This window comes from Vespa velutina, chromosome 2 (assembly GCF_912470025.1).
Source record: "Vespa velutina chromosome 2, iVesVel2.1, whole genome shotgun sequence".
In the NCBI taxonomy this organism is placed as follows: domain Eukaryota; kingdom Metazoa; phylum Arthropoda; class Insecta; order Hymenoptera; family Vespidae; genus Vespa; species Vespa velutina.
The window spans coordinates 19,631,672-19,656,706 of NC_062189.1; the positions used below are offsets into that span (position 1 = coordinate 19,631,672).

General features: G+C 40.4%; 1 protein-coding gene across 7 annotated transcripts in view; it reads right to left on the reverse strand.

Moving 5' to 3' along the window:
• LOC124946789 (voltage-dependent T-type calcium channel subunit alpha-1G-like) overlaps positions 1-25,035 on the reverse strand; it is a 54,877-nt gene that overhangs the window by 24,108 nt on the left and 5,734 nt on the right. For 4 of the 7 annotated variants that reach the window (XM_047488034.1, XM_047488031.1, XM_047488029.1 and 1 more), the window contains exons 2-15: positions 17,286-17,397; positions 16,611-16,744; positions 15,490-15,587; positions 14,470-14,641; positions 11,434-11,472; positions 5,240-5,343; positions 4,560-4,735; positions 4,191-4,283; positions 3,844-4,022; positions 3,176-3,348; positions 2,192-2,547; positions 1,366-1,587; positions 988-1,117; positions 492-796 (exon numbers count right to left, since the gene is read on the reverse strand). In XM_047488034.1, coding sequence (XP_047343990.1) covers positions 492-796; positions 988-1,117; positions 1,366-1,587; positions 2,192-2,547; positions 3,176-3,348; positions 3,844-4,022; positions 4,191-4,283; positions 4,560-4,735; positions 5,240-5,343; positions 11,434-11,472; positions 14,470-14,641; positions 15,490-15,587; positions 16,611-16,744; positions 17,286-17,397 — 2,293 coding nt within the window. The remainder of the gene's footprint in view (positions 1-491; positions 797-987; positions 1,118-1,365; positions 1,588-2,191; positions 2,548-3,175; positions 3,349-3,843; positions 4,023-4,190; positions 4,284-4,559; positions 4,736-5,239; positions 5,344-11,433; positions 11,473-14,469; positions 14,642-15,489; positions 15,588-16,610; positions 16,745-17,285; positions 17,398-25,035) is intronic. The other 3 variants (XM_047488035.1, XM_047488036.1, XM_047488033.1) reach the window with 2 other exon arrangements.

Below are 25,035 nucleotides of genomic sequence, written 5' to 3' on the forward strand. Positions count from 1 at the left end.
TTACTCGCATTTTCCAAAGGGATAATCTCGTCTTTTACCTTTTTATTAGCTTTCAGGATATTTTCGAGCGAAAAGCTCTCGACCGTTCACGAATTCGATCAAAAACGCGTAATGCGCGACAAGGAAAAGGCGATCGCTGATCAGATTGCTTGGTCGTACGACATAACGACATAACGAAATAAAAAAAAATTGTCCTTTCCTGGAACGGAACGCGAGCCGGATGATTAAAGGGGAGAACGTTTCCAAATTAATCATCGATGCGGCGCGGCAACCGCCGTAAAGTGAATCCAATCGCTTCTGCTATAATTACTGCCATGTAATTACGTACACACGGTCGTTTCTCCCTGCGTGTCGAGAACGAGAAGAAAGGTAGTAAAGGAAAATAGAATTCGAAGATAATGATAAAAAGTTTCCGATGTATCTGTCTCGTAGATCGAAGAAACGAATATAAAATAAATCTAGACGATAAATTGGAAGAAGCTTAAACGCACCTGATTGTGATACTCGATACCCATGCTCAGTGTGTTTATGAGAATCGCCAAGAGTATACCCTGTTGAAAATACTTGTGTTCGACGAGCTTCTTGATCCAACGTCTTATGCAACGTAATCCGCTGATGCAACGATTTCCGATAGTCCTGAAGAACCTTCGAGTTCTCGAGAACCTTCGCCATCTTTCGCCGTTCTCCGGCCAATGATCGAGCCCGCTTTGCGCGTCGCAGCAACACGAACAATTTTCCAAATCGGAAGACAACCATTGTGCACGATCCTCCAAAATAATGTGCCGTTCCGTGATACCTGTTCGATCAAGACAGATTCACTTTCGTTTTCATCCTCAATCAGAGACCGGTATGGTCGCTAATGATATCCCACGTTCCTTAGGTATCCTCGCGATAGAAAATTTCATTTATCCGAACTAAATTAATAATTCCTTTCGTAATTATCCAAATTCTCAAACTCCATTGGCAAAGAAAATACTTTTTTCTTACCTTTCGTGAGGGAATTTAAAAAAGAGTCGAGCGCCAATTGACCGGTTGGCAAGGCAGCGCTGAGAGCTCCACTGAGTGCCAATAATTCTTGACACGTCATTGCTTCATTCGTACCCAATTCTACTTGTATCTGGGACAAATGGAAAGGACATAACGTTGATATGAGATTGAAAAGGGTAAGGTAATAACGAAGTTTGCACTGACTACTACGCACGGCTGAGATGAATCTAAGACTACATGATCGTTAATCAAAGTAAATAAGAGAGAAGAAGGAAGTGATATTTCTAATTGACGAAGAGAAAAAAAAAAGAAAAAGTACTATTCTAGAGTAAAATATTTTTTACGTAGTTGCTATGGAAAAAAATCAAGAGAGAATACCTGTGCATGGTCGGACAGCGGGCTAGACCAAACATTGCCGTCACCGGTTTGCGTCATTTTTTCACTCGAACAAACGTTACGCTCAGTGGGAGCGACCGTGGTACCAGATTGCATCGTGCTCCCAACGCTATTGCTACCGTGTAGCAAGACCACGTCGCTGAACATAACGCTGCTCCTTCGTCGGTAGTGAGTACACGGTGGGCTCAGCAACGCGTTATTCGTCTAATTCGCGTGACAAAATAGACCAAATGAATCCTTGACATCTTCTCCTTACTTGCCATTTCGAGTCATTCTTTCGCCAAAGTTCAACTAACTCGATTTACATGATACTTAGAAATCTCTCCTTGATCCTTTACGCCGTCTCAAAGTTTTAAGTCGATGAGCGGCATTAAATATGCGAGAGAAAACTCGGCAAGTCTCTCTCTCTCTCTCTCTCTCTCTCTCTCTCTCTCTCTCTCTCTCTCTCTATCCAAAAGTTCCGAGAAACGTCTTGAGTTTATTAAAAAATCTTTTAATTACCTCAAGCTACGAACTAGAATCATGGTAACGTCTTTTCTTAGCTTTGAATTTCGAATAGGAGCGCGTAAGAAAATGATTAAAGCTATATAAACGAGTAATCTCCAAGTAGAAATTCCGACAAAGCACTGCTTCCATAAAATATGGGGACTAGTAAAAAATTTTCGAAGAAACGAGTTTATGCTCGAAGCTACGTTGATCTACCAAAGAGATAAGACTAAATGAAAAGATAAAAATAAAAGGTATATCGAGGTGATGGGGGACAGAGGATGGAGGTAAAAAAAGTGTAAGAATAAGAATCGGTACTCACGTCGGTCGCATTGGAAATGATATTGTCGCTGCCGTTACAGGAGACGGAGGCGGCGCGATATAATCCCGGCCGATTGTACGAATTGCTCGACATTTCAGCCTCGGAAACTTCAGGACTCGCACGCGGAGCGATACCCATGTTTCCGTTACCAGTGCCGTTACTAGAAACGCCACTGGTAATACCAGGCTGGGAGGCCGGCCCATTCGTTGCAAACTCTCCGACACTACCGCAAATCCCGGATGATTGCTGCTGCTGTTGCTGCTGCTGCTGCTGCTGCTGCTGCTGCTGCTGCTGCTGCTCCGCGTACTCTAACGCTGCCAATAGTCGAGGGCACCTTCCGTGATGAATTTTTCTGTCTGAAAATTACCGGAGAGAACAAACGACTCAATGCTAGTCTATCGCGATCAAAGTCGCGCACGCGAGAGAGAGAGAGAGTTTTTACCCCGATGAAAATGATCGAAAATCACTCGAAGACGAATTTAACGATTATTTGAAATTATGAAAAATTAAAAAAAGCGAGAAAGACAAGCTTTAGTTAAGCGAATCTCCGCTTTTCGAATGAAAGACCGTAAGCCGGCCTAATTAAAGCATCCTTGAAAAGTAGCTAGGCGCTTTAAAGCTACTGCTTAACGCTTAATAATTCTAACAACGTACATCAATCCCTGGCTGGCTTTATTATTCGAAACATTTACACAAACCTATCCGATTTATACTTTCGTACGATTTCGGATTCGATATAAATTCAAATAAGCGAGCATTTTGAAATCGGATATAATCGGATTATCGCGTATTTTCCGTTTCTTTTCGACAAAAAAAAAGGATGTTTTTTCTTTTCCTTTAATACAAATTTGTCCAAAATATCGCGATTGTAGGTATACCATGCGTACATAGTGAATATAACGCAAATGTTCTCCAATGAGAGAGAGAGAGAGAGAAAGAGAGAGAGAGAGACAATAGGGTGAGCGATCGATAAGAAACACTCACCACCGGCTGCTGTTCTGTTCGAGCCTGCTCCGCTGGGAGCCGACCGGAACGGCTGACCTTGTTGTTGTTCCTTAAGCAAATTTTGCTCGCGTTTCTGTTGCCTTCTGTACTTCCACAATCTGTACCTCTTCATCAGTCTTCTTTTACTTCTTCGCCAAAGATGAGCTATGTATCTGATATCGCGAGAGAAATATTTTTCTTATTCAAATCCCTCGAGCTCGAGACGTAATCAATGCGAATGAACATTAATGAAGATTTCCATTATGATACGTGACTCTAGCGAAAATTCGAGAAATAAGAAGAACTCGGAGTAAAATAGTCGCGGGCAGAATATGACGTATCATTTTCCAACTTTCAGGGATAATCGATTAAATAATAAAAAATATCCAAAGCAGGTCACCTAAACCGCTAGTAGTTTTGAAAACGAAACAAAAAGAATTTTTTTTTTTATCTTGTGCACGTTTCGTATTCGAGGCGAAAATAAAAGTGCTTTATAATGAAATCACTCGATCGTACAGACGTACGTTAGTAAAGAAAGAAGGGAAAAAAAAAAAAAAAAGATCGTTCGGGTGACCCTTTTTTACGAGTCGCCGCTCATTCTTTTACAAATGTTTTGAACGTTCGTACGGTAGGAGAAACCTACCGTATGTTGACGACGTAACGCTTACTTGACAATTTCGGCGTAACAGGTAGTTGGTTCGGATGTATTCGTAGACGAAGCCAGAGTCGAAGTCGAATGAAACCGAGCGCGCTCTAATCTCATTCTTTCCATCTCCCGTTTCTTCGTCTCGGAAAATTGCGTCGCTATCACGACCAGGCAAAGATTGATCATAAAAAAGGAGCCGATCTAGGAGAATTAGAAAGGTGATTTTAATGACGAATCAAGTGACGTACTATATGAACGTACGATAAATATAAGAGAATGCGCGAAAAGAGAATAGAGCTCGAAAATAAGAGATAAAATAAAAGAATAGAGGAAGAAGAGGGTGGCGTTAAAATGAATATGATTACTTACGACGATCAAGAGGACAAAATATATCCAATCCCAAAAAGAATGAGCGTCCTGCACGTAGTACATTATATCCGTCCATCCTTCCAGACTGATCACCTGCGAGAGGCTCTGTTCGTTATCACTTATCTGATTTGTCTATCGTTCCTTCGATAGCTCGCGATTTAATGTTATCGAGCGATCGTGATTAATAATCACTCCGAGGTATTTCTATATTATACTTTTTGTTTCCTATACAGTTGTATCGTAACGACGATAATCTTTACCAATTGTAAGAATTTGTAAGAATTAATGCTAGAGGGTTTAGGAACGGATCGATATTACGAGCAAACCCGTACGATATTCGTTAGATTAAAATGAATGGATGCCACTCACGAGAAATATGGCTACCCAGGCCAAGCCGATATTATCGAACGAAATTGTGCCTTGAAAAGGATTATTGCCCTGACCCTTGCACTCGGTATAATAGTGATTCCAGTTAACGCAGGTGTCGTTGCTGATAAACGTCGTATTGTTGTTCGGTAAAGCTGTACTATTGCACACCACATTTCCTGAAAATTAATACGATAATTCTAACGATGCGTAAACGACGTGTCGAGCATCGATCTACATCGATCTGTAACGCCAACGACGAGGAATATAAATTGCTTTCGAAGTGACGACCGCGAGATTGGTCATTTCGACGAAAAAGGGAGATCTATTAAAAAAAAAAAAAAAAAAAAAAAAAAAGAAAAAAAAAAAAAGAAAAAAAGAAAAAAAAAGAAACAAAAAAAAAAAAAGAGAGTAGAGGAAAAATGAAAATGAACAAAAGCCGTCTCAATTTCGAGAGGAAAATTTGATTCGTTCGTTCTCGGGATCGGCCGCGGAATAAAAGATTTTTTCCCTCGTAAACGAAACAACGATTAAACGATTTAATGACGTTCAAAAAAGGATACATCGAATACGTTAAAACGTAAAGTTGTGATTCTAATTCTAATTCCGATCGTACACATACATATATATGCACATGGAGATAATGGGAAACGGCTCGAAAATGTGTCGAGGAAAATACTTGCCAAACTTTAGCGGCGGCAAGTTGCTGCAAGAGTGCATACCGCTGTCGTCGGGACGCGAACAAATGTAGTCCTGACCCTGATACTCGAAGTACTTCTCCAGGTCGCTGGAAAATCAAGGAGGATCGGAATTAAATCGATCGACTTTCAGCCACGCTCTCTCGCTCGTACAAAATACGTACGTACAATAGGTAAGTACATACACAGGGTGTCTCTTCGAATCTAAAGGCTTGCGTGTGCAACTTATGCTTTATGCACGGACTAATGCACGGATGCGCTTTCGTTGCATGCTTCGTTTATGCGTAGTATACAATTACACCCTGTCATCTATGCGTATAATTGTGTAAGGGTGTCCCGATATACATATATCCTTTTTATTTACCTACATATATACGTACACATCGAACGGCCTCTTGTGCGTGTCTGCCGTTGCATATGTGTATATATACGCACATATATACATATACATATACATATACATATACATATGCATATGCATATACATATATATATATACACACGTACTTATGTAAGTAGAATATTTTTATATAGCGATATATACATATACATACATGGCATACAGAACGTATACGTATATGTACGCGCGCGCGCGCTCACGTGCAAATACATACCTCACGTACAACGACATATAGACGAGTCAGTAGTGAAGAGTTTAAGCCAAATGCATGTGTCGACACGAGATAGGGTGCACGCGAGAACAGGTGGCGACGTTGAACGGAAGGAAACGAGAGATGCGAGAGAATAGAAAAATAAAACAACGAAGAAAAGAAAACAAAGAAAATAGAATTCGAGCATTATCGCGAAAATGCAAGAACCGTTCTTCTCGCTCCGTTGTTGCAGCTCGTTTTACATTTTTAAGCGTGAATTTCTAACTAGCGGTGTACGCGCCTAGATATCCCACTCTTTCTCTCCTACCTATACGCAAACGTATTATATGTAAACAATATTTTCTCGTGGAATCAATTTCAAAATAAGACCAGATAATGTGCTTTTTCGAAAAGCAAAGAGAGAGAGAGAGAGAGAGAGAGAGGGAGAGAGAGAGAGAGAGGGAGAGAGAGAGAGGGACGTGCAGTCTTTTAATCTAATTTAACATTTCCGAACTTGCATTATGCATCGTGTGCCAACTAGCACATTTTATCAGTGCGGCACGATCGATTAATAATCTCTCTTAGGGCGAAACCACATCGTGTGTCACGATTTTACGTAGGTCGATAATCATAATCGTTTTAACCCTTCGCCATCTACTATCTCTTTCTTACGTCCCGTCTTTATCTTCCATAACAAAACGACAATGAATACCCAAATAGCACCATTACGTTCTATGAGTATTCTCAATACTTTCCAAGGATATTTCAACATTCCCAAAATACATCGATAAAATAGATAAATGGCTCGAGTACCTCGAAGCGCAAAATAGATAATATTCGCCGTAAGCTACGTTTATACATCAAGATGAAGAAAAAAAAAGCGGCTACGTCACAGGGACAAGAAGTTTTCAAACGTGTGTTCATTAAAACTTTCTCCTAGTTTAAAACTTTGAAATTATATCTTTGTAAATTTGACGTCGTTTTGAAAAGATTTAACATATTATAAGGCTAATTCTATTTTATAATTTCTCTTTTCAAAAGAAACGACTATAAACGTAAAAAACGATTCAGCAAAATTAGTTAATTTCTCGTAATATTCGTTAATCTAATACTCGATCGTATTTATCAGTAGAATGAAACTATAAGCCAAGGGGAAAGGCGAGAGAAATAAAATTCATGAAAATCTATTTCAATTCCACAAGCTCGTATAAATAATTGGAAAAGCCAATAAAATCCAATGAGAGAAAGTACGCGCAACGTGTGAAAGAGCGCGCAAGAGTAAGCCACTAGCAAACAAAGTTAAACTAATTATGAAGAAAACGAACGATACTCGCCAGGATGATCCGAGCGTAGCGAGGTTTCGTTGGACCGAGATTACTTCGAATAGATTACGAATTTTCTATAAATCTAATCAAATTATGCGTAAGAATATTTCGAGAAAAATAATAATTTGAAATGAAATATTTATACGATAACGTAACCTGCTATCTGGGTAATGAATATTATATTTCGATAAAAACGAGTGAAGCCAGTCGAAAAGTGAACTTTGCACGCGAACCGTCCTAAAGTATGCAAATACTTTAGATCAAAATCTTGAGAATCCTCACGGTAATCTCTAGCACGCGGGTGGATCGTCGAGTGCGATTAAATTCAATGGAAAAATGGAATTTCTCGTCGCAATCGAAATAATGCGAGCTAATGGTAGGTAGACTTATCGTGCCGCTATCGTTGTTGTCTAATAACGTCTAAATTCATTCTATCGTTGTGGCATGCAGGTCTGGTGATAATATTTTTATACACGCACACACTCTCGCATCTTTATAAGGTATATCTACCCGTCGCGTTACTTCTGCTTGTCTTCTCATCATTTTACAGGCATCGTATCTTTCGGTTATGAAAAATTCATTGACATCTTCGATGCTCGTTTCGTTTATCAACCCCCTTCGCGTTTTGATAACCGACCCTCTTATCCATCCTTTGCTTCTTGGTACTAAGTAAACAAATAATAACGTGGTCCTTGAAGGTTAAGAAAACGTATGCGTCCATTCTCCTTGCGATCGCGAACGTGGCTAATGAAACTGTTTAAAAAGGAAAGAAAGGAAGAGGGTGGGGAGGGAGAGAGAAGAACGAAGACGAAACGCGAATTGGAGCGATCTCAAAGGCAGACTCGTTAAGAATAATTGGAGTGCGAAGGGATTCGAATTCAAAGTTACGTATATGTCATCCGACGAAAGCCCTTCGAGGCCCTCGAAGAGAGCAAAAGGGTTTCCCTCCGACTTAACCGCACAGCATCGCATTCTACTCTAACGATAGCGCGTGTTTGCTCTTGTATTCGAGTATCTTGGTTGGCGCGTTGCGCAATTCAGACGCGCAAACGCCCAGTATCACGCAACTGTTGGAGAAAAAGGCAAAGCTTTTCCTTCGAATTTCTTTCCTTCGAATGTCGAGGAAAAAGGGAGAAAGAGAAGAAGAGAAGGACGCGCGACGCTCGGCGCCGATAAACGAACGGTGTCGATAAACGTTCGAAAATAGCCGTTCAAAATATAACGGTAAGCATCGATAAATTCACGTTGGCTCATTCCTCGAACGGATAGGAAACGTCTCGCTTTCGCGTACCATCGTTGAGTTTTCATTAGCGCTCGCTCACGAAGCCTTACAAATTTCGCGCTCCGATTCTATTCGCTAAACTATCGAACAATACGTCGATCTTTACATTTCAAATTCCAAGATGGCTTAGCATTTTAAACGAAATTGACATTGACGATTCGATTCCGTTCGATCCACTAAACTTTCACTCGAAAAAGACGAGCTAATGGAAACGTTTATTTTTCCCGGCGGCCTTTCTTTCGTTTCGGCTGCTTTCCGTGATCGCAAATCCGGTTAATACGTGTTTCGTTATTTTTAGTAAGCTATTATAAGACGGTACTGCTCGCGATAATTTGCAGGAAGGAACTATAACGTATAGATATACGTGTACGTATACGCGTGCTTTTAACCGAGAGGGGAAAAGGTCAAAAGAAAGGAACAACTTGGGGTTTTTTTCTCGCCCACGAGATAAATATCGTTCGTCCTTTAATCGATCAACCGACGGAAAGATCACTTTTCAAGACGACGTTCTTCCTGTTAAATCGCTACGCCATTATAGACCCTGTTGCTTCGAAAGGTCCCCTAATCACTGAAGAGCAGTAATTACGAATAGTTAAATATCTTTGAGCACGCTTACCGAGCAATACCGTCTTAAGGAAAGCCGCCAGAGTTTCCTACCCCGTTTACTTTCAACGCGAAACCGTCTCGTCGTCGAACTTGTCATCGACTCTAAACGATTTTCTATACTCGATGGAGCTCCGAGTAGTTTACTAATCGCTTCGACTATGCTCTCTCTCTCTCTCTCTCTCTTTCGCACGCTAATTGAAAATAGTACTATCTTGGATAATTATCACTATGTAGACAAAAGAAATGTACCGTTTCAATGACTTTTTCTCCTTTGAACCTCCTTCAGAAAAATCTGAAATCCGCTCGGCATAATCGTCAGCCTCGTTCTTGTCAATCCATACAATTCATATTTTCGTCCTCGTTCTGTCATCTCGTTAAATCCTTAATGACCTTTGACGACCGTCGAATTTCGAGATAAGAGAGTGAAAAAAATCGTCTTTCACGTTGAAATTAATCCGTCATTACAAATGGAATCCCAAATCGTGACTGCTAACCGTATTAATGCAGAGGAAAGAGAGAAAAAAAAAAAGCATTCGAGTTTAACAAGAATATCGTCTGGCTGATCGTTCGATAGTCAGCGCGACGAATAACGGAGTTAACGACCCGTCGCTATTCTACATTTTAATACTCGAGCATAAATAAGTCTAGACGATCTTGCGATAGAGAGTAAAAAATGACTCGAGATCGATACGAAGTCGGTAGAAAAAGATTGTCCCAATGAAGAAGAGAACACGCATAAAAGATGAAAGAAGATAGACGTTACATCGATTAGATTGAGAAAAGGGGATGCACAGAGAAACAAACAACGTATTTACTCGTATAAGTATATATGTATATATAAATAGATCAATCGGAGACGTACAAAGAAAAGAATTGACATACACGGCGTACAAGAATGTCTGTGTGAATGTGTGAATGTGTGTGTGTGTGTGTGTGTGTGTGTGTGTGTCACACCCATACAGAATTAGCCAACGACTAAGTTCGTAGCTGAAATATCTTTCTTATTGTCGCAGATAGGAAGAAAACACAAAGTGGCATGATACGAGAGACAAAGTATGCGCCAAACGTTCCTTTAAATTTTCAAAAATCAAGAAAAATATTTCATGAAAGATATAGATGTAGATGTAGATGTAGATGTAGATGTAGATGTAGATGTAGATATAGATATATAAATGGAGAGAAAAGAAGTAGAACACATCGACTCGTGCATCGAAAAACCTGTCGGAGGCATTCGTCGTATCGACTCGGCGATCGAAAGGAGAGAATTGAAAGCACGAAAGAGACGTTTTTTTTATTTCTTTCCAAATGGACAAGAGCGACGATCGATTCACGAGCGAATCCGACTCAGAATCTCATTCTTTTTCTTCCTACAAACGTCAGAGATCGTAATCCGCATGCCATGTTATTACGTAAAACCTTTACGGAGACCATAAAGAAGCGATACGCGTCTCGTCCTATCGGAGACTCGACCATTTGTCGGACGACGATAAGTATGCTAGGTCAAGGATCGATACTTAAAGGAAAAATACTATTCTCATCTTAAAATAATTTCGCGTAACGATCATTCAAATGAATATCATTCAATTGATGGCATAGCGATGTTAACCGCCTAAGTTCGTTGGTTAATGTTGGAAAAAGTATTTGATAAAAATTGGAAACAATTGTATAAAATCCGATTCAAAGAAATTCACGTGTTACATACAATGATTCGAACTCTAGTAATTACTTTTTCCGTGCGTAAAATCGACGTTTATATATATATATATATATATCTCCTTTCGAATGGAGAGATAGTAGGATCGAATGAAAATGGAGAGAATATTGGTCCATTATTTTCAAGACGAGCATAGGATCGTCTTCGGCCTCGATATACATATATGTACATTTATAGACGTATCAACGTCTTAATGTCATATCTGTTCGTTCGACGTTCGAAAATTCGAAAATTCGAAAATTCGAAGGTGTTTTAACGAACGACGCATGAACCGGAATCGGGTACTTTGCCCGTTGTCCATCAGGCAGCATGCTTGATTAACACACTACAATCACAGCCGCAAAACGCTCTTGCGAAGAAACAGAGAGGTGTGTATAATATATATGCGCGCGCGTGTGTGTGTCTCTGTGTATATGTGTACAAATAGATATATATACACGCTTTATCTGTCTATATACTATGTATATATTGTTGTTTCTATCGTTGTTTCTATCTAATTATTTACATATGGATGCACGTGTATGTATATCCGATGATATATTTATGTAATATAATTAACATAAGTTAATATATATGTGTGTGTGTGTGTGTGTGTGTGTGTGTGTGTGTGTGTTTGTGTGTGTGTGGGTGTGTACAGTACATTGTTCTCTACTAGAGCTTACTAAATGCGTGATCGAACCGAGTACTCGTCCGAGAGTAACCTGCAACAGCGAAACAACAGCCTGTCACTGCTCCCCAAGGGTTACATACTTATTATATTTCTACGTTTGTTTTTTTACTTTCTAGTTACGATAGAAGTAAAGGAAACGAAAAATAGTAAAGAGGGTGGTTGGATTGAAAGGTGCCGAGAGCAAAAGAGAAAGGACTGTATCTTTTTCTCTCTAACTCGATAACTGTTTTCGAGACAGTTTTCATTTCGCTAGTAAACGAATATATAATTGTACGTTATTATTATTTTGAGCTTGCTCGAATTTGTTTTCTTTTACTTGGTCGATATCGATGAGTTTTTGTGCGCGCGCAAGACTACGAAAGGCGAGCACACACTTGCATAACACGCTCGCTTGAATTTTGCACGACCTTGGATTTAATGAACTCCGGGTGCATTTTTTTCCCTTCTTCCTCCCTCTTGCGGCTCGCATTGAGTGCGGCTTTCCAGACATCGCTTAGTGCTCGTTAGAATAGAAACTATGAAAATACGTAGATGGGAATTGTTGCGTTCGTTAATTTAACGCGCGACGCTACCTTTTTCGCGCTTGAATATATACGAGTTTCCTCTTGCGTATCAAGTTTGATTCCACTATCGTAATAAATAATCTCGACTCGAACAAGGAGAGAGGGAAGAAGAGTTTATGTATTTATCCATACGTGTCGGTACACATAAGTACGTAAGATGCCTTCCAGCACTACCATGGGAAAAACCGAAGAGACGAAACGCGTACAAAGAGACTTGCGAGATAGAGACTCGAAGAGAACAAAAAATGGGCGCAGAGTAGCTTAGCGAGAGATATACACCGCGAAAATCTCGACAAGCGACAGCTTTGCGACTAACTCGAGCCTTTCCCTCATGCACTTTAGTTTACTGTAAATGCGCAATATTTAACGTAGTATTAATGTATTATATGTAGGTATATGCAAGTATATCTGGGGGAATGGGGGGGAGGGGGGGGGGGGAACCGCAAACGCGAACGCTCACAAGGTTCCCTCTTCTCGATGGGCTTTGAAATTTCTTCTCTCCTCCTAGCATAATTTGCTCGATCTAGAATAAATTTTAAAAGATTTTTACTTTTTTTAATCGCCTTTTTCGGAAATTGCAACAATATGTAAAGTCGCTTTATACGGTTCATCCTGTATTTGAGGAGTGGGTTAAAAAATATCGTCGGTCGTTACCTTCCTCTCTCGCACGACTTTGGAAATCGTATTCGTTAGTTCGTCAAAAATCATCCTGTTGTACCTATGTTAGTAATGATTACAAACTGGCAAGCATCAATTGCGAAGCGTAAAAGAAGCAAGTTGGTTTATATGGCTAAAGGAGAGTACGACGAGTCGTCGTATGCGAGGCAAAGAAAATATTTCATCCAATAAAGTGATGTGAATCGTTGAAATGTATATAACGTACAGAACGTTTTACGCCTCGGTACGCGACGTTCTACGCGAGCATGCTTGAATGTGTGTATGTGTGTGTCTGTGTGTGTGTGTATATATATATATATATATATATATATATATATATATAAATATATATGTAGACATAAGGGTATAATAGAAGTATGTATGTGTGTAGGCGGATATAGAGGTATAATAGTATACAGACTCTCTCGAGTGCATGCGAACGGATTGAAACAAGTGACAGTAAGTGCGTAATAAAGATGTATTATAAACCGTACGTATAATTGTCAACTTGGTACGGACTGTGAATTTGTTTCGCGCGAGACAAATTGTCTTTCACGGAAAAACAAGAAAAGAAGAAAAACAAAAAAGCATACGCGCGCACGCCTCTACTTGTACGAATAGTCTTGAAGAGTAGCGTCTGTGGAAGTAATAAAAGTAGAGCCAGAGGAAGAGCAGCGTGAATAGGTCTTGATTAGGTTAAGCGACATCGCATCGCGGTTAATCAAGATAAATTAAATTTCGATATAGGAAGGGGCGAAACGAAAAGATTCGATAAAAATACGTATATTAACTCGCGAGAAGAAAAAAAAAATGAAGATTCTCCCGTATGAAACGGGAAAATATTCGTCGAAACTCCGTTGGATATTTAATGAAATCGTTAAATTTTGATTAACGCGGCCGATAGCGTTAATCGACCGTACTCTCTATCGTCGAGGAACTTTCGTTCGTTGATAATATCATTGAAGGAATATCGAACGTTTGCCCTAGCCAAACAGGTCGCCTCTTATTGTTTTCAGACTCGAAAATGCTGAAAGAGGAAAGGAACAAAGACGAGAGATAATTATTCTCTAGTTCGGTGGTCGCGCATAACGAAGCTGCCCGATCGGATCTCCAAAGTCATTTCATTAGAGAGATATATCGCGAGACATCGCGACGCATTTCGTTCGGCGTCTTTTCTCCGGAAGCGGAGAATCAATGACGTTCGCCGACGTAGACGTCGTCGATAAGACGCCGGCCTTTGTAGACGCCCCGGTAGAGGCACCCAGACGCCGAGGAAGAACGCCAATCTATCGTGGAATTCCATTAAATTCCTGATTAATGATTACGATTGAACGTAGAGACCGTCAATAATAATATAAAGCTATAAAGATACGAGTAAAACTTGTTAAAATATAATGAGAAAATTGAGCCTTCTCTATCGTTATATTATCTCCTCGATCGTAATCCTTAATCAACGAATGAAGTAAAAAATGTCAATAAATTTGAGACGCTACTCTATCGTAATCGTGGGTGAATGGAAAAGTCCAAGTAATAAAATAGACTAGAATATAGGAAAAAGTAGATAGAGATTAGGAAAGGAAGACGATGATGAATGGAAATGGAGAAAGAAAGAACGCCGTGGTTATGGATATGGAACGAAACAAATAGTAGGGAAAGAGAGAAGAAGAAGAAGAAGAAGAAGGAAGAAAAAGTCTGGCCGAAGGACAAATGCGGAGTTCTTTTTCATCATTTCTCCTTCCTATTTGTTCCCCTCTCTCCGCTTTCGTCTTTTCGCTCGTCAGCCAGACGGCAACTTTACTTTTACTTACTCGGGATACTTGACGTTGGGAAGAGCCTTCAGGAAGCAACGTTGACGCAGGATTCCCTCCCAGAGCTGAACGCCGACGATACCGAATATGAAAAATACGAAGAAGCACAAGAGGAGGACGTTGCCTAGCATCGGAAGAGTGTCGAGCAGCAGCATCACGAGAATTCGCATACCTATTGGACGATCGAATCGGAAACGTTAGATATTGCCTTGTTATCGCTTTAAAGAAGGAGAAAATAACACATATATATTTCTCGAGATTCGATAGACGTATCTCTCTCTCTCTCTCTCTCTCTCTCTCTCTTCCAAGTTCCCACGAATTCGAAATCCATTCTATTTCCGCGCTCCGTACTCGTATATACCTGCTCGTAACGAATATTCTTTTGTAATAATGTCATAAATCCTTTCGATAACAAGGAGAAAAATTCTGAGCGGTTAAATTGCCTCGATAAATTTCACCCTGTAAACGCTTCGCGCGCTCACCGATCGAAAGATTCGAATCGTTCGTACAATATTAAAGGACGCATTCATTTCAAACGAACAAACACTTTTTCTATACAATATGCAACGAGGCACTAAAACCGATCGTTCGAGCAAGATAATTTTTCGTACAAAGAATCCCAAGGACGAGTAATTCGAACAAATTGATATAGAGTCGTTGCGGCTGTTGTTGTCGTCGCTGTCGCCGTCGTTGTAGTCGGAATCGATTGCACGCGCGCATGCTTGTTTGCGAGATGATACGAAAATCGCGTATAAATAACGAAGCTTGTTTGTTTACGTTTACATAACGTGACGTACCAGCAACACGCTGGTATATACAGAGAGAGAGAGAGAGAGAGAGAGAGAGAGAGACTGTTAACGAAACGCCTGACCGTTTTCACGCGTGCCTATAAAAGCAACTATAAGCCTAGACGGATCAATGACAAGAGTAAATCGAGATTATTCGCACACAAAAAAGAGAGAATAGGCGAAAGACGCGCCTATCGACGGTGACGCGCGATGAAACGCCTTTCGTACTTACTCGGTATTCTGTTGATCGCTCGTAATGGCCTTAGAACCCTTATCGTCCGTATCGCCGATAGATTCATGTTCTCCACGTTTAGGCAGTATTCTAGTGCGCTGCAAACGATAGAAATCATTTTTCTCTCCTTCCCTCGAACTAAATATATATATATATTCCTCGGCACGTTCTAAACCCTCGACGAATTCAAGAACTTTGAGAGTTCCAAAAATGGATATTAAAAGCAAACTGCTATTAGATTAGACTTTCGAAAACTTGAAACCAATTGACTTTCAGTAACCGTTTATAAATGATCAATTTTCTTTTATTCGATATTTCAATCTTATCCGTTCGATCACATTCTTTACAATTTGGAAAAACAACCGCTCGTGAATGTTTATTTTATTCATCGAATTTCTCACTATTCCAATTAAGTTTTTTCTTCGCTATTCTAATTAAGCGAGGCTTAGAATTTCAGGGGGGAAAAAAGAGAACGCATCGTTGTTATATACTCGAGCGTGAGATCAAAGGTTCACGAGTATACGACGAATTTCATTAAAAATTTCGCAAATCGAAATGAAATTGAATTTTCTTACCACGATACCTGCGAATTGGAACGTAGATGAATGTTTCGGCAAAAAAAAGGAAGGAAAAAGAAAAAAAAGAAAAACGGAAAAAGGAAAGAAAATAAAAAGAAATATCTTTCCAAGTCCTTCTTTACAATTTCTCGTAGCCGACATTTCAATTAAAATTTTCTATCCGTCCAGTCTCCTTTCCGACCGTACGCCAAAATCAAGATTAATCAATATTTTCGAACATGCGAAGTATAACCGCGTTCACCAGCAATATAAAGCCAGCATTATCATATTCCATATTCATTTTCATTCATTCCCAATCATTGGACGAATCGTGACGAGACTAAGGATAAAGGAAAAGTGAAATTGCAAGATACAAGGCCGTGCAAAGTTGTTGAGAAAAAGAAAAAAAAACATGTAAGATGGTAGGAGCCGCGGAATCGTGCCTTTTCAAAAGTACTCTCCTTGAAGAGAGAGAGAGAGAGAGAGAGAGAGAGAGAGAGAGAGAGAGAGAGAGAGAGAAAGGGAGAAAAGCCCGAAAATAAGAAATAACAAAGCATTACTTACCCGGCTGCTACTATAAAGAAATCTAATCTATTCCAGGAGTCAGCGAGATAAGTCCCTTTACCGTATATACCCATCGCCACCATCTTTATCGTCATTTCCAAGGAGAAAAAGGCGAAGATAATATCGTCGAACATCTGTAAGAAGAAAAGGGAAAAAGTTGGGAAAAGGAATAAGCTCGAATGTGAGGGGCTGATGGTTGATGTAGGAAGAAATAGAGCTTGGATTGGGAAGGTCCATCGAGGGTATCCAACGTGATTGATCGAGGGCACTCGACGAGAGATTCGATTATCGACGAGCATCGTACGACAATGGATTGTGTTTGTATTCCTTGTATCTTCTCCATCCTTTATTCTATTTCGAGTATCAATTTTATGAGGGACAAGAAGCTTTCTTTCTCTCTCCCCCTCTTTCGTCGGAGATGGACACAGGAATAACCAATAGATTCAACTCGATTCGTCGATCGATTAGTACCCCGATCGAAAGCCTTCGAAAGGATTCAATCGCCTTTCGAGCGATGAATTGCTCGTTACAGGATAGAACAAATTAGTCAATGTCGTATCGTTAAGATATCGTCAAAGTACTTGGAAATGAATGTGTAAAGTGTACAAAATGATTACGATATAAAACGTGTCTTACGTCACTTAAGATCGTTGATACGTCATCGCGCGTGCTTACCTGCAATATCTTGCACCTATTCGTCACGCATTGGTCATCCACGCAAGGCTGGTACATTCCTAGCGTTATGCAGTTCAAAAGGATCACCATCATGCTCACTCTTTCGAACCACGTGGATCTCGGTTAAGGAAAAATATATTTCCTAGGACAAATGCATATCCTAGGACGCGTTATAGCTTGTTAAACGATAAGATGGAAGGGAGTAAATTCCCCTTTTTGGTGACGCGCAACGAAATTATTTCGACTTAGAAGATGGAAGAACGCTCGTAAGAACGGCGTAATTAAAAACATAGAAGCGTTCAAAAACGCTTTCATAAAATGTAGGTTAAAGCGACGTTAAGAGTACATACATATGTATATGTACCTAGGCGTACAACGACGATTCATTGTGAGAAGTTGTTTATGTTAAAGAGAGAAAGAGCGGAATGTTGCAACTGGTTGGTTGTCATGGGAAAAGCGTGTATCGCGAATCATCGATAGCTAGCCTCCTACAACGAATATTACACCATTGTGGAGAGCAAGTAGGTGATACAATGGGTGTAACAATGGTTAAGAATTTCGTGATATCACAATGCTTCAATTTGTTTCGCTGGTTCTGCTAGAAAGGAGTCGCATCGAATGAAAGCGAAGATTATGAATGGACAAAGAGAGTAGCCAAGGAGAAGTTTTAAATGCATCGTAAGAAGAAGCCTCACGGCAATAGGCGATTCCGTATTCTCTCTTATCGTCAAGCCGATGATATATTCCTTCGCGACGGTGGTGCGCTTTCACAAAATCGATGTCTATCTTCCTCTATCTCTTTTTTCTCCTGGATTAATTATTTTTACACATATATATGCATTATTGCTAATACTTGTTTCTCTCTTTTACTTTTTCTTTTTCTTTTTCTTCCAATGTTTCGGACAAAAGTTCGTTCCGTTTATCTTATATTTAACTTACTTCGACCACGCCACGTATTTGTCTAGAGACCACGCATCGCGGTGATTATAGGTAATAGTAGTTGGTTAGAATAATGCAAGCTGCCCTTTTAACTTACTTACAGCATTGACTTTTTGACTTTCCCGAAGCTAAGACATATTTTTAGCATCCATCCGCATATAGGTACGTATCTATACGGATCTGTCCATATGGTCAAAATGGATTTTTTGCTTTGCCATAGCCAAATATAAAGCTTTAAAGAAGAACGTACTTGTGTTCGTCGCGCGTGCATATGATATACTCGAAAATTGGGAAAATTTGGATCGAATTGACGAGAACCCCTCTATCGGTTTATCCATTCACGTTCGTCATGCGATATTTCTCTCATGACATCGGAGCATCGATCGATGAAACGATGTTCGACCATAATCTTTTGGTCGATCGCCGTTGCCAAGTGACTATTATCTAAACACTTCACTTTAACTCCATCCAAATGCATTACTATCGGATCTGACGGTTGCGTCGTTAATGGAGCTTTGTTCGATCAGTCCTTTCGACGGGATCTAGGAGAGGAGGGATTGGCGTCGAAGGGTGACGTTTTCGAGCAGCATTTCTAGAGAGAGAGAGAGAGAGAGAGAGAGAGAGAGAGAGAGTAGAAAGGAAGAAAAATTGTAAAAATAGCTATCTCGTTCGTTAACGCGGCGCACATCGGAACGTGCGAGAAAAAAACAAAAAAAGAAAGATCGAATAGAGATCGTAGCTGAAATAGAAGCGTCATCGATGTCGCATGCAGAAACACTCTTTAAGAGGTAGTTGGCCCTCTTGATTTACGGTATGGCAATATATAACGTTAAAAGGGAGATCGCGTGACCGTTACCGTGCACGCTCGATCGTAAATTCTTTCCCCAGAGAGAGAGAGAGAGAGAGCGTCGCTACGATTTTATAATAAAACGACATCCAACGTGTACGTATGTACGAGCGTATCTATGCATTCATCCATCCATATATGTACGAACGGGATGAATTTGTAAGACGCAAGCAAGCGACTTATTTCGAACGAATTTTCGAGCGTACCACGTAGAGACCGTTAAAACTCGTTGTTCCCGTAATAAAAATGCTCCTCGTTTCCCGAGGCGTTAGCATAATTGGATGGAAAATTCAAATACGCTCGCGGGTTAAGCAAACAATTTGGAAAGTGTTACGGTGTTTCTCTCCGTACTTCTTTTTCTTTATAAAGTAGAAGGAAATGTCCCAACGTTAATATTATATTATATTATCGTCATGGAGTAACTTGTCTCAAAGAGCGCGTATTTTGCGTTATTTTCAATCGATTTATTATAATTTGTCCGGCGAAACGATTACCCGTGAATTTACGTTTGACGAACGATAGGCAATAAATAAATTTAGCGGCGTTTCACTTGAAATATGTATTCACCGTTTGCAGCGAGACGAAATTTTTTTCTAGGTCAGCGATACTTTTAGCACGAGAATGGACGGCTGAGACGCGCGAGGAGACGTGCAAGATTGAAACTACTGCAGCAAGAATATTCCGTTTTCTTCCGCCTGACTTAGAGTCCCCATTTGTACACGATTTATGAGAGTACCGTCGTCGGATTAGATATCATACCATAGGTTACTTTAAAAGAGAGGAAAAAAAGGGAAGGAGATCTTTCGATATCGAGCCTAAAATGACGTTTTTCTATTTTCCTTTCTTTTCTCTTTCGTTTCTTTGTATTCTCCATTTCGTTAGAAAAAAAAAAAAAATAAAAAATAAAAAATAAAAAAGGAAAATAGAAGAGATCTTTGGATCTTGGAAAGTTTCATCGCAGCAAGAATTTTATCGCTTTTTTTAAATAATCTCCCGTCGAGATCTCTAATTGGATTTTGTTATCAAAGCTATTTACGAAGAAAGGAACGTTACGATAGGGTGGAAAAATCCGCGCGAGAACGTCTCGCTGGCGGTAAAGTTGGATGAAACGAAGCCCCACGTACGTGTAGATTCGCACAAAGCCCAGAAATACGACATTTCCGCGAAAGAACACACGCCTATTAAATCCAGTGACGCGCATTGGAGAAAGTTTGTTAGGCGAAGGACGAGAGAGAGAGAGAGAGAGAACAATGTCTGTACTCCTTAAGTAAAAGCTCGTGAAACTTCTCTCCCTTTATCTTTCACGCGGTAGCCTATAAAGTCCATTCCTCTCGAAGATCTTGGCAAACTTTGCCAGGCTGGAAGACTATTAGAGAATTATTGTCCTTTGAGGATCTATTTTATTTTTCTAGAGGGAACAGGCGAAACTTTCTTCCTCGTTAGAAGAAGAATTACCGCTCGTTCGTTCGTTCTATCATTGTTACTAACATTTTATTTCCTCCTCTGCTTTTCACTCTCGATAAGAAATAAAAAAATCATCGCTATCGCGTTTGAATGAAACATCTTGCATAGTTTTTTGACATTTCAACTTTCACTTTGTCTTGAGTCTTGGAAATATTTCAGTTTTGTTTTTTTTTTTTTTTCGTACGTCAATGGCGCGTACCGTAGCACGACTTCAGTCTCCATTAAAACGTACTCTGTGCCTGTATCCAAGCACCACCGGTAAATCATACGTCGGACAAACTTACCAACCGGTAGTTGTGTCGTAGCAATGTTGCGTATAATGTCGTGCCATTTGTCCCTTTCCCCTTCCCCCTCGCACTCCTCCCTCTTTCTTTATCTCGTACCTTTTTTCACTTTATTCCTTCTCTTCGTACGGCAACTCTAGTCTTTGAGCGGGTAAATACTAATAGAACAAATGTGCCAGCGAACAGCCTCGCATTAAACCCAACCGCAGTACCGACCAACGAGGGAGGGGGGAGGGGGCCGGTGGGGGAGAGAGAGAGAGAGAGAGAGAGAGAGAGAGAGAGAGAGAGAAAAACTTTCAAACGACCAAAGTTTGTATTAATTACGTCGTTCTAAAGGAAACGAGGTATACGGACCGAACGGAACGAAACGGCAGGGACCTCATCTATAGCACGCACGAAATACAAATATCTACGACCTACGTCCTACGCATAAAGTTAAAGGAATCATTTGTATTATTAAGAAAATCGCGTGTGCTTGGAAGAGTTGGTATAACAGTACTACGACGATATGGGCGAACGAGCAACATTACTAAAATATCTCTTTGTTTACAAAATGAAGAAATTGATAGAAAGCGAAATAAAAAGATAGTAATTTTTGCTCGCGTTGAAAAATAAATGACGTTAAGCCGAATTCCAAAGAAAGTACGTAGGACGTAACTTTGCGAGCGAAGAAATACAAAAAGGGGAAGAAGGAGAATAGGCATTCTCGACTGGCATTCGGACGAGAAATCGAACGTAAGTAAGTTACGCAGATACAAATTGCGTGCGATAAAACGCAAGCGGTCGCGTGCCTATTGTATACTGACGTATACGTAGGCATGTACGTGCGTGTGAATGAGAAGAGAGGCGTCATTGTAACGCGTGGACAGGAGAAACGCGTTTGACCTAACGCGACCAGAGAAGCCAGCTGGTATCGGATTTTCCTCGCTTCCCGTGTTACAACCTACACGATTTTATATATAGTGCCTGATCAATTACTCTTCGATAGACGCCATAGAAGACGGCACACGGTCGCGTCGACGCGAGATGCATCTTGACGTATCTTAAGCGCGTGTGGATACACCTTCTTATCCATCGAACATCTGTTTCTCGCTTCTCTCGGCCTCTCTTCTTCTCCTCGTTTCTAAGAATCCAGTCGATCTCGGAGAATGGCCCATCAACGTGCGAGCGCGTTGGTATAGTATATGAACCCGATCTTCCGACGTTGTAATGATAGATCGCGAAACTTTGACGATCGATTTTCGATAAGCCGAGTCCTTTTATCGAATTTATTTTAAGGAAGAATGGGATATGTCTTAAAAACTTTACATGTCATATTTTTATTCTCGGAGCAAATAAATCACCGCAAATATTTCTAGGGAATTTCACGACGACATGTTCGTTACTTATCGATAAAAAGTATATTTCATTTCCCTTCCTCGTGTATCGGACGGGTGTTGTCGGTAAAAGCCAAAAGAACAATATCCTCGACTCCTACGAGTTCACATGAGAAAATCTCGATTTAATCCGATAAGTCGTCGTATCAAGCCCTTGATATTACAAGGGTAGCTCGATTCCAGTGGCCAGCAGGTAGCAGGTAGATCGTGAGAAACCTCCTGCGTTATCTACTTTCTACAAACGTGCAGAGTGTGTCCGATCAATAAACGACTCGCCTCCGCCAGGCTCCTCTCTTTCTCTCTCTCTCTCTCTCTCTCTCATCCCTGTCCCATCTCACTCTCGCCTTCTTGGACGCCTCGTCACGGCTCTTTAAACGTAAAAACATGAGATGCAACGTGACTCCTTGGCGGAAAAAAAGCTCATCTCTCTCTCTCTCTCTCTCTCTCCCTCTCTTGGTTTTTTTATCACCGATCTATGTTTTCCTCCGACTCTTTTCCTCATCACCTTTCCCCCTCAGTCCAACGGAAGCGATAGCGAACATTTTATCGAAAAGAGCCACTTTCGAGAGCGTAGCTCGATCGTGTGACTCGAACATCAGAGAACATGAGAACACGAGGGTGCAAGACCTTCGGCCTTTTCGGCGCGAGACTATGTCGTGGGGGATGTTTGGCCGAAGATGGCAGATATGCGGCTAGATATCGGAGAATATGAGAGTAAGAGAAAATGGATCTAGCGGCTCGTGAGAGAGAGAGAGAGAGAGAGAGAGAGGTCAGGCGTGCGCAGAATCGTTCACATCGCTGACTCGTTCCATTATCATATTCGATCAATGCCACGAGATATATCGATATCTTCTCCCTTCGAGCTGTTCTTTCCTATTCTTCTTCTTCTTCTTCTTCTTCTTCTTCTTCTTCTTCTTCTTCTTCTTCTTCTTCTTCTTCTTCTTAGAATCTCCCCTTTCTGCCTATTTATTCCTTCTTTTTCTTTTCTTCACACACGCGGCGAAAGATTGACCCTGCATTTTTTTCCTCGAGAGTTGAATAAAATATGAAAGCTAATGCTTCGTTCGCGACTTGTTGGACAAATTTCGCTGGTGTATGTTCCTCGATTGAAATATTTGCCGTTTTAAAGTAATACCGAAGAAAAAAGCGAAAAGACGAATAAATGAATTTTCTTGAAAAATGATGGATCTTGAAAAAACGGCATCGATACCATACGTCTACGTAAAAGTGCATTTATATCGAAAAAAAATATTGTTGTTGATTTCGTTACATATTATATGCGTGAATATTGAGTATATTGTGAATATCATAAAAAATACAGGCGTGTGTGCGACTGCGCGGGATTCTATCCAGCGTACACAGCTTGCTGTAACTTTTTCGCTAGACACGATGGGTTCAATATTAGCAACCGGTGTGCTTACTCGAAACAAATACGCCCGTACGAAGCAACAGATATATGGAAAAAAATTCGATCGCATAGAAACAAATCCTACAACTAACTTGAATGAAGCGACCATTTATTAAAGATTACTGGAAAAATACTGGAAGAAAAATAACGAGCGATCGTCGAAGTTAATATATTGAAAGAATCGGAATGGCAAATAACGAAGCGTGTTATAAATTGAAAAGCTTTCTTACTTCGGCAAAATGCTCGCGCTCACATGTAAGGGACTCGCGGACCGAAATGCAAACGAAGCCGTGGCTCGAGTCGGGTACTCCAAAGCAAATACTTGCTCGTACCTTCGGATGAGAGTTGACGAGCGAATCCGTGAAATAGAGACACTTGGCTCTATAGTAGCACTTACAATTAGCCCCCATCAGTGCTATACCGATGCTAGAACTAACGAGGTATCCTTAAGTAGTAACAAGTAGTAACAACGATCGTTCATTCGGTCAATCCGATCCGCAGCTGTGCCCATTAAGAAACGTGTCCGTTAAATGGGTGCAATTATTTTCGTGACATTATTTAAAAATGTTAGTGTTGTTTAGAACATTTCGCGAGATGGAAGAGAAATGAAGAAAAAATGATAAAAGAGGAAATCAAGTATAGGCCGTCGTTGTATATTCGGTAAAGACGAAGAAATCGATCAGGGCCCATACTCTTAGGAATTCACCGACGGCTAATGACATGGACGATCGATCGAACGCAGCGACCGAGCTTGAAGACCTAAATCGGTGTAAAAATCCACTCTTATATTGCCTTTTAGTTCTCCTCCCTTTCTTGACGTCCCTTCTTTCTTGACGCCTGCCTGCTCCTTCTCTCGCGAAATATCTCGACGCGGAAGCATGCACGATAAGAAGCGTGAAATAGGAACAAAGAAGAAAATCAAAAAGTGGTAGGTAATACATGCAACGCTCGGTTACCTGCAGAAAATTTATAACGAAATCGCGACGAGCCAATTTCTCTTTCTCTCAGTCTCTTATTCGAAGAAATACGACACCTTTGTCACGCGATATCCTTTTCTCTCTCTCTCTCTCTCTCTCTCTCTCTCTCTCTCTCTCTCAACCTACCATCTCGAACAAAAATGTGTTTCAGAATTTTTAAATACAATTTTGACTCTCTCGCGAGTATAATTATTCGATTAAAAATACTTTGGAAAAAAAGGAAAAAGAAAAAGGCAAAAAGTGTCCAATCGAAATCTTGGCGAAACGTTATCGAATAAATCACTAGAGTGTTCCGAACTTTTGATCGAATTTGTATATTTATTGGCAACAAAGCGAAAATACGAGCTTCGGCGGACGCGCATAAATATTCCGTCTTTTCTTTTTATTCGCCATTGTCGAAAAACTTGTAACCTAGCGATTTTGAAAAAGCGAAATGAAATATGTCCCAGGGCGAA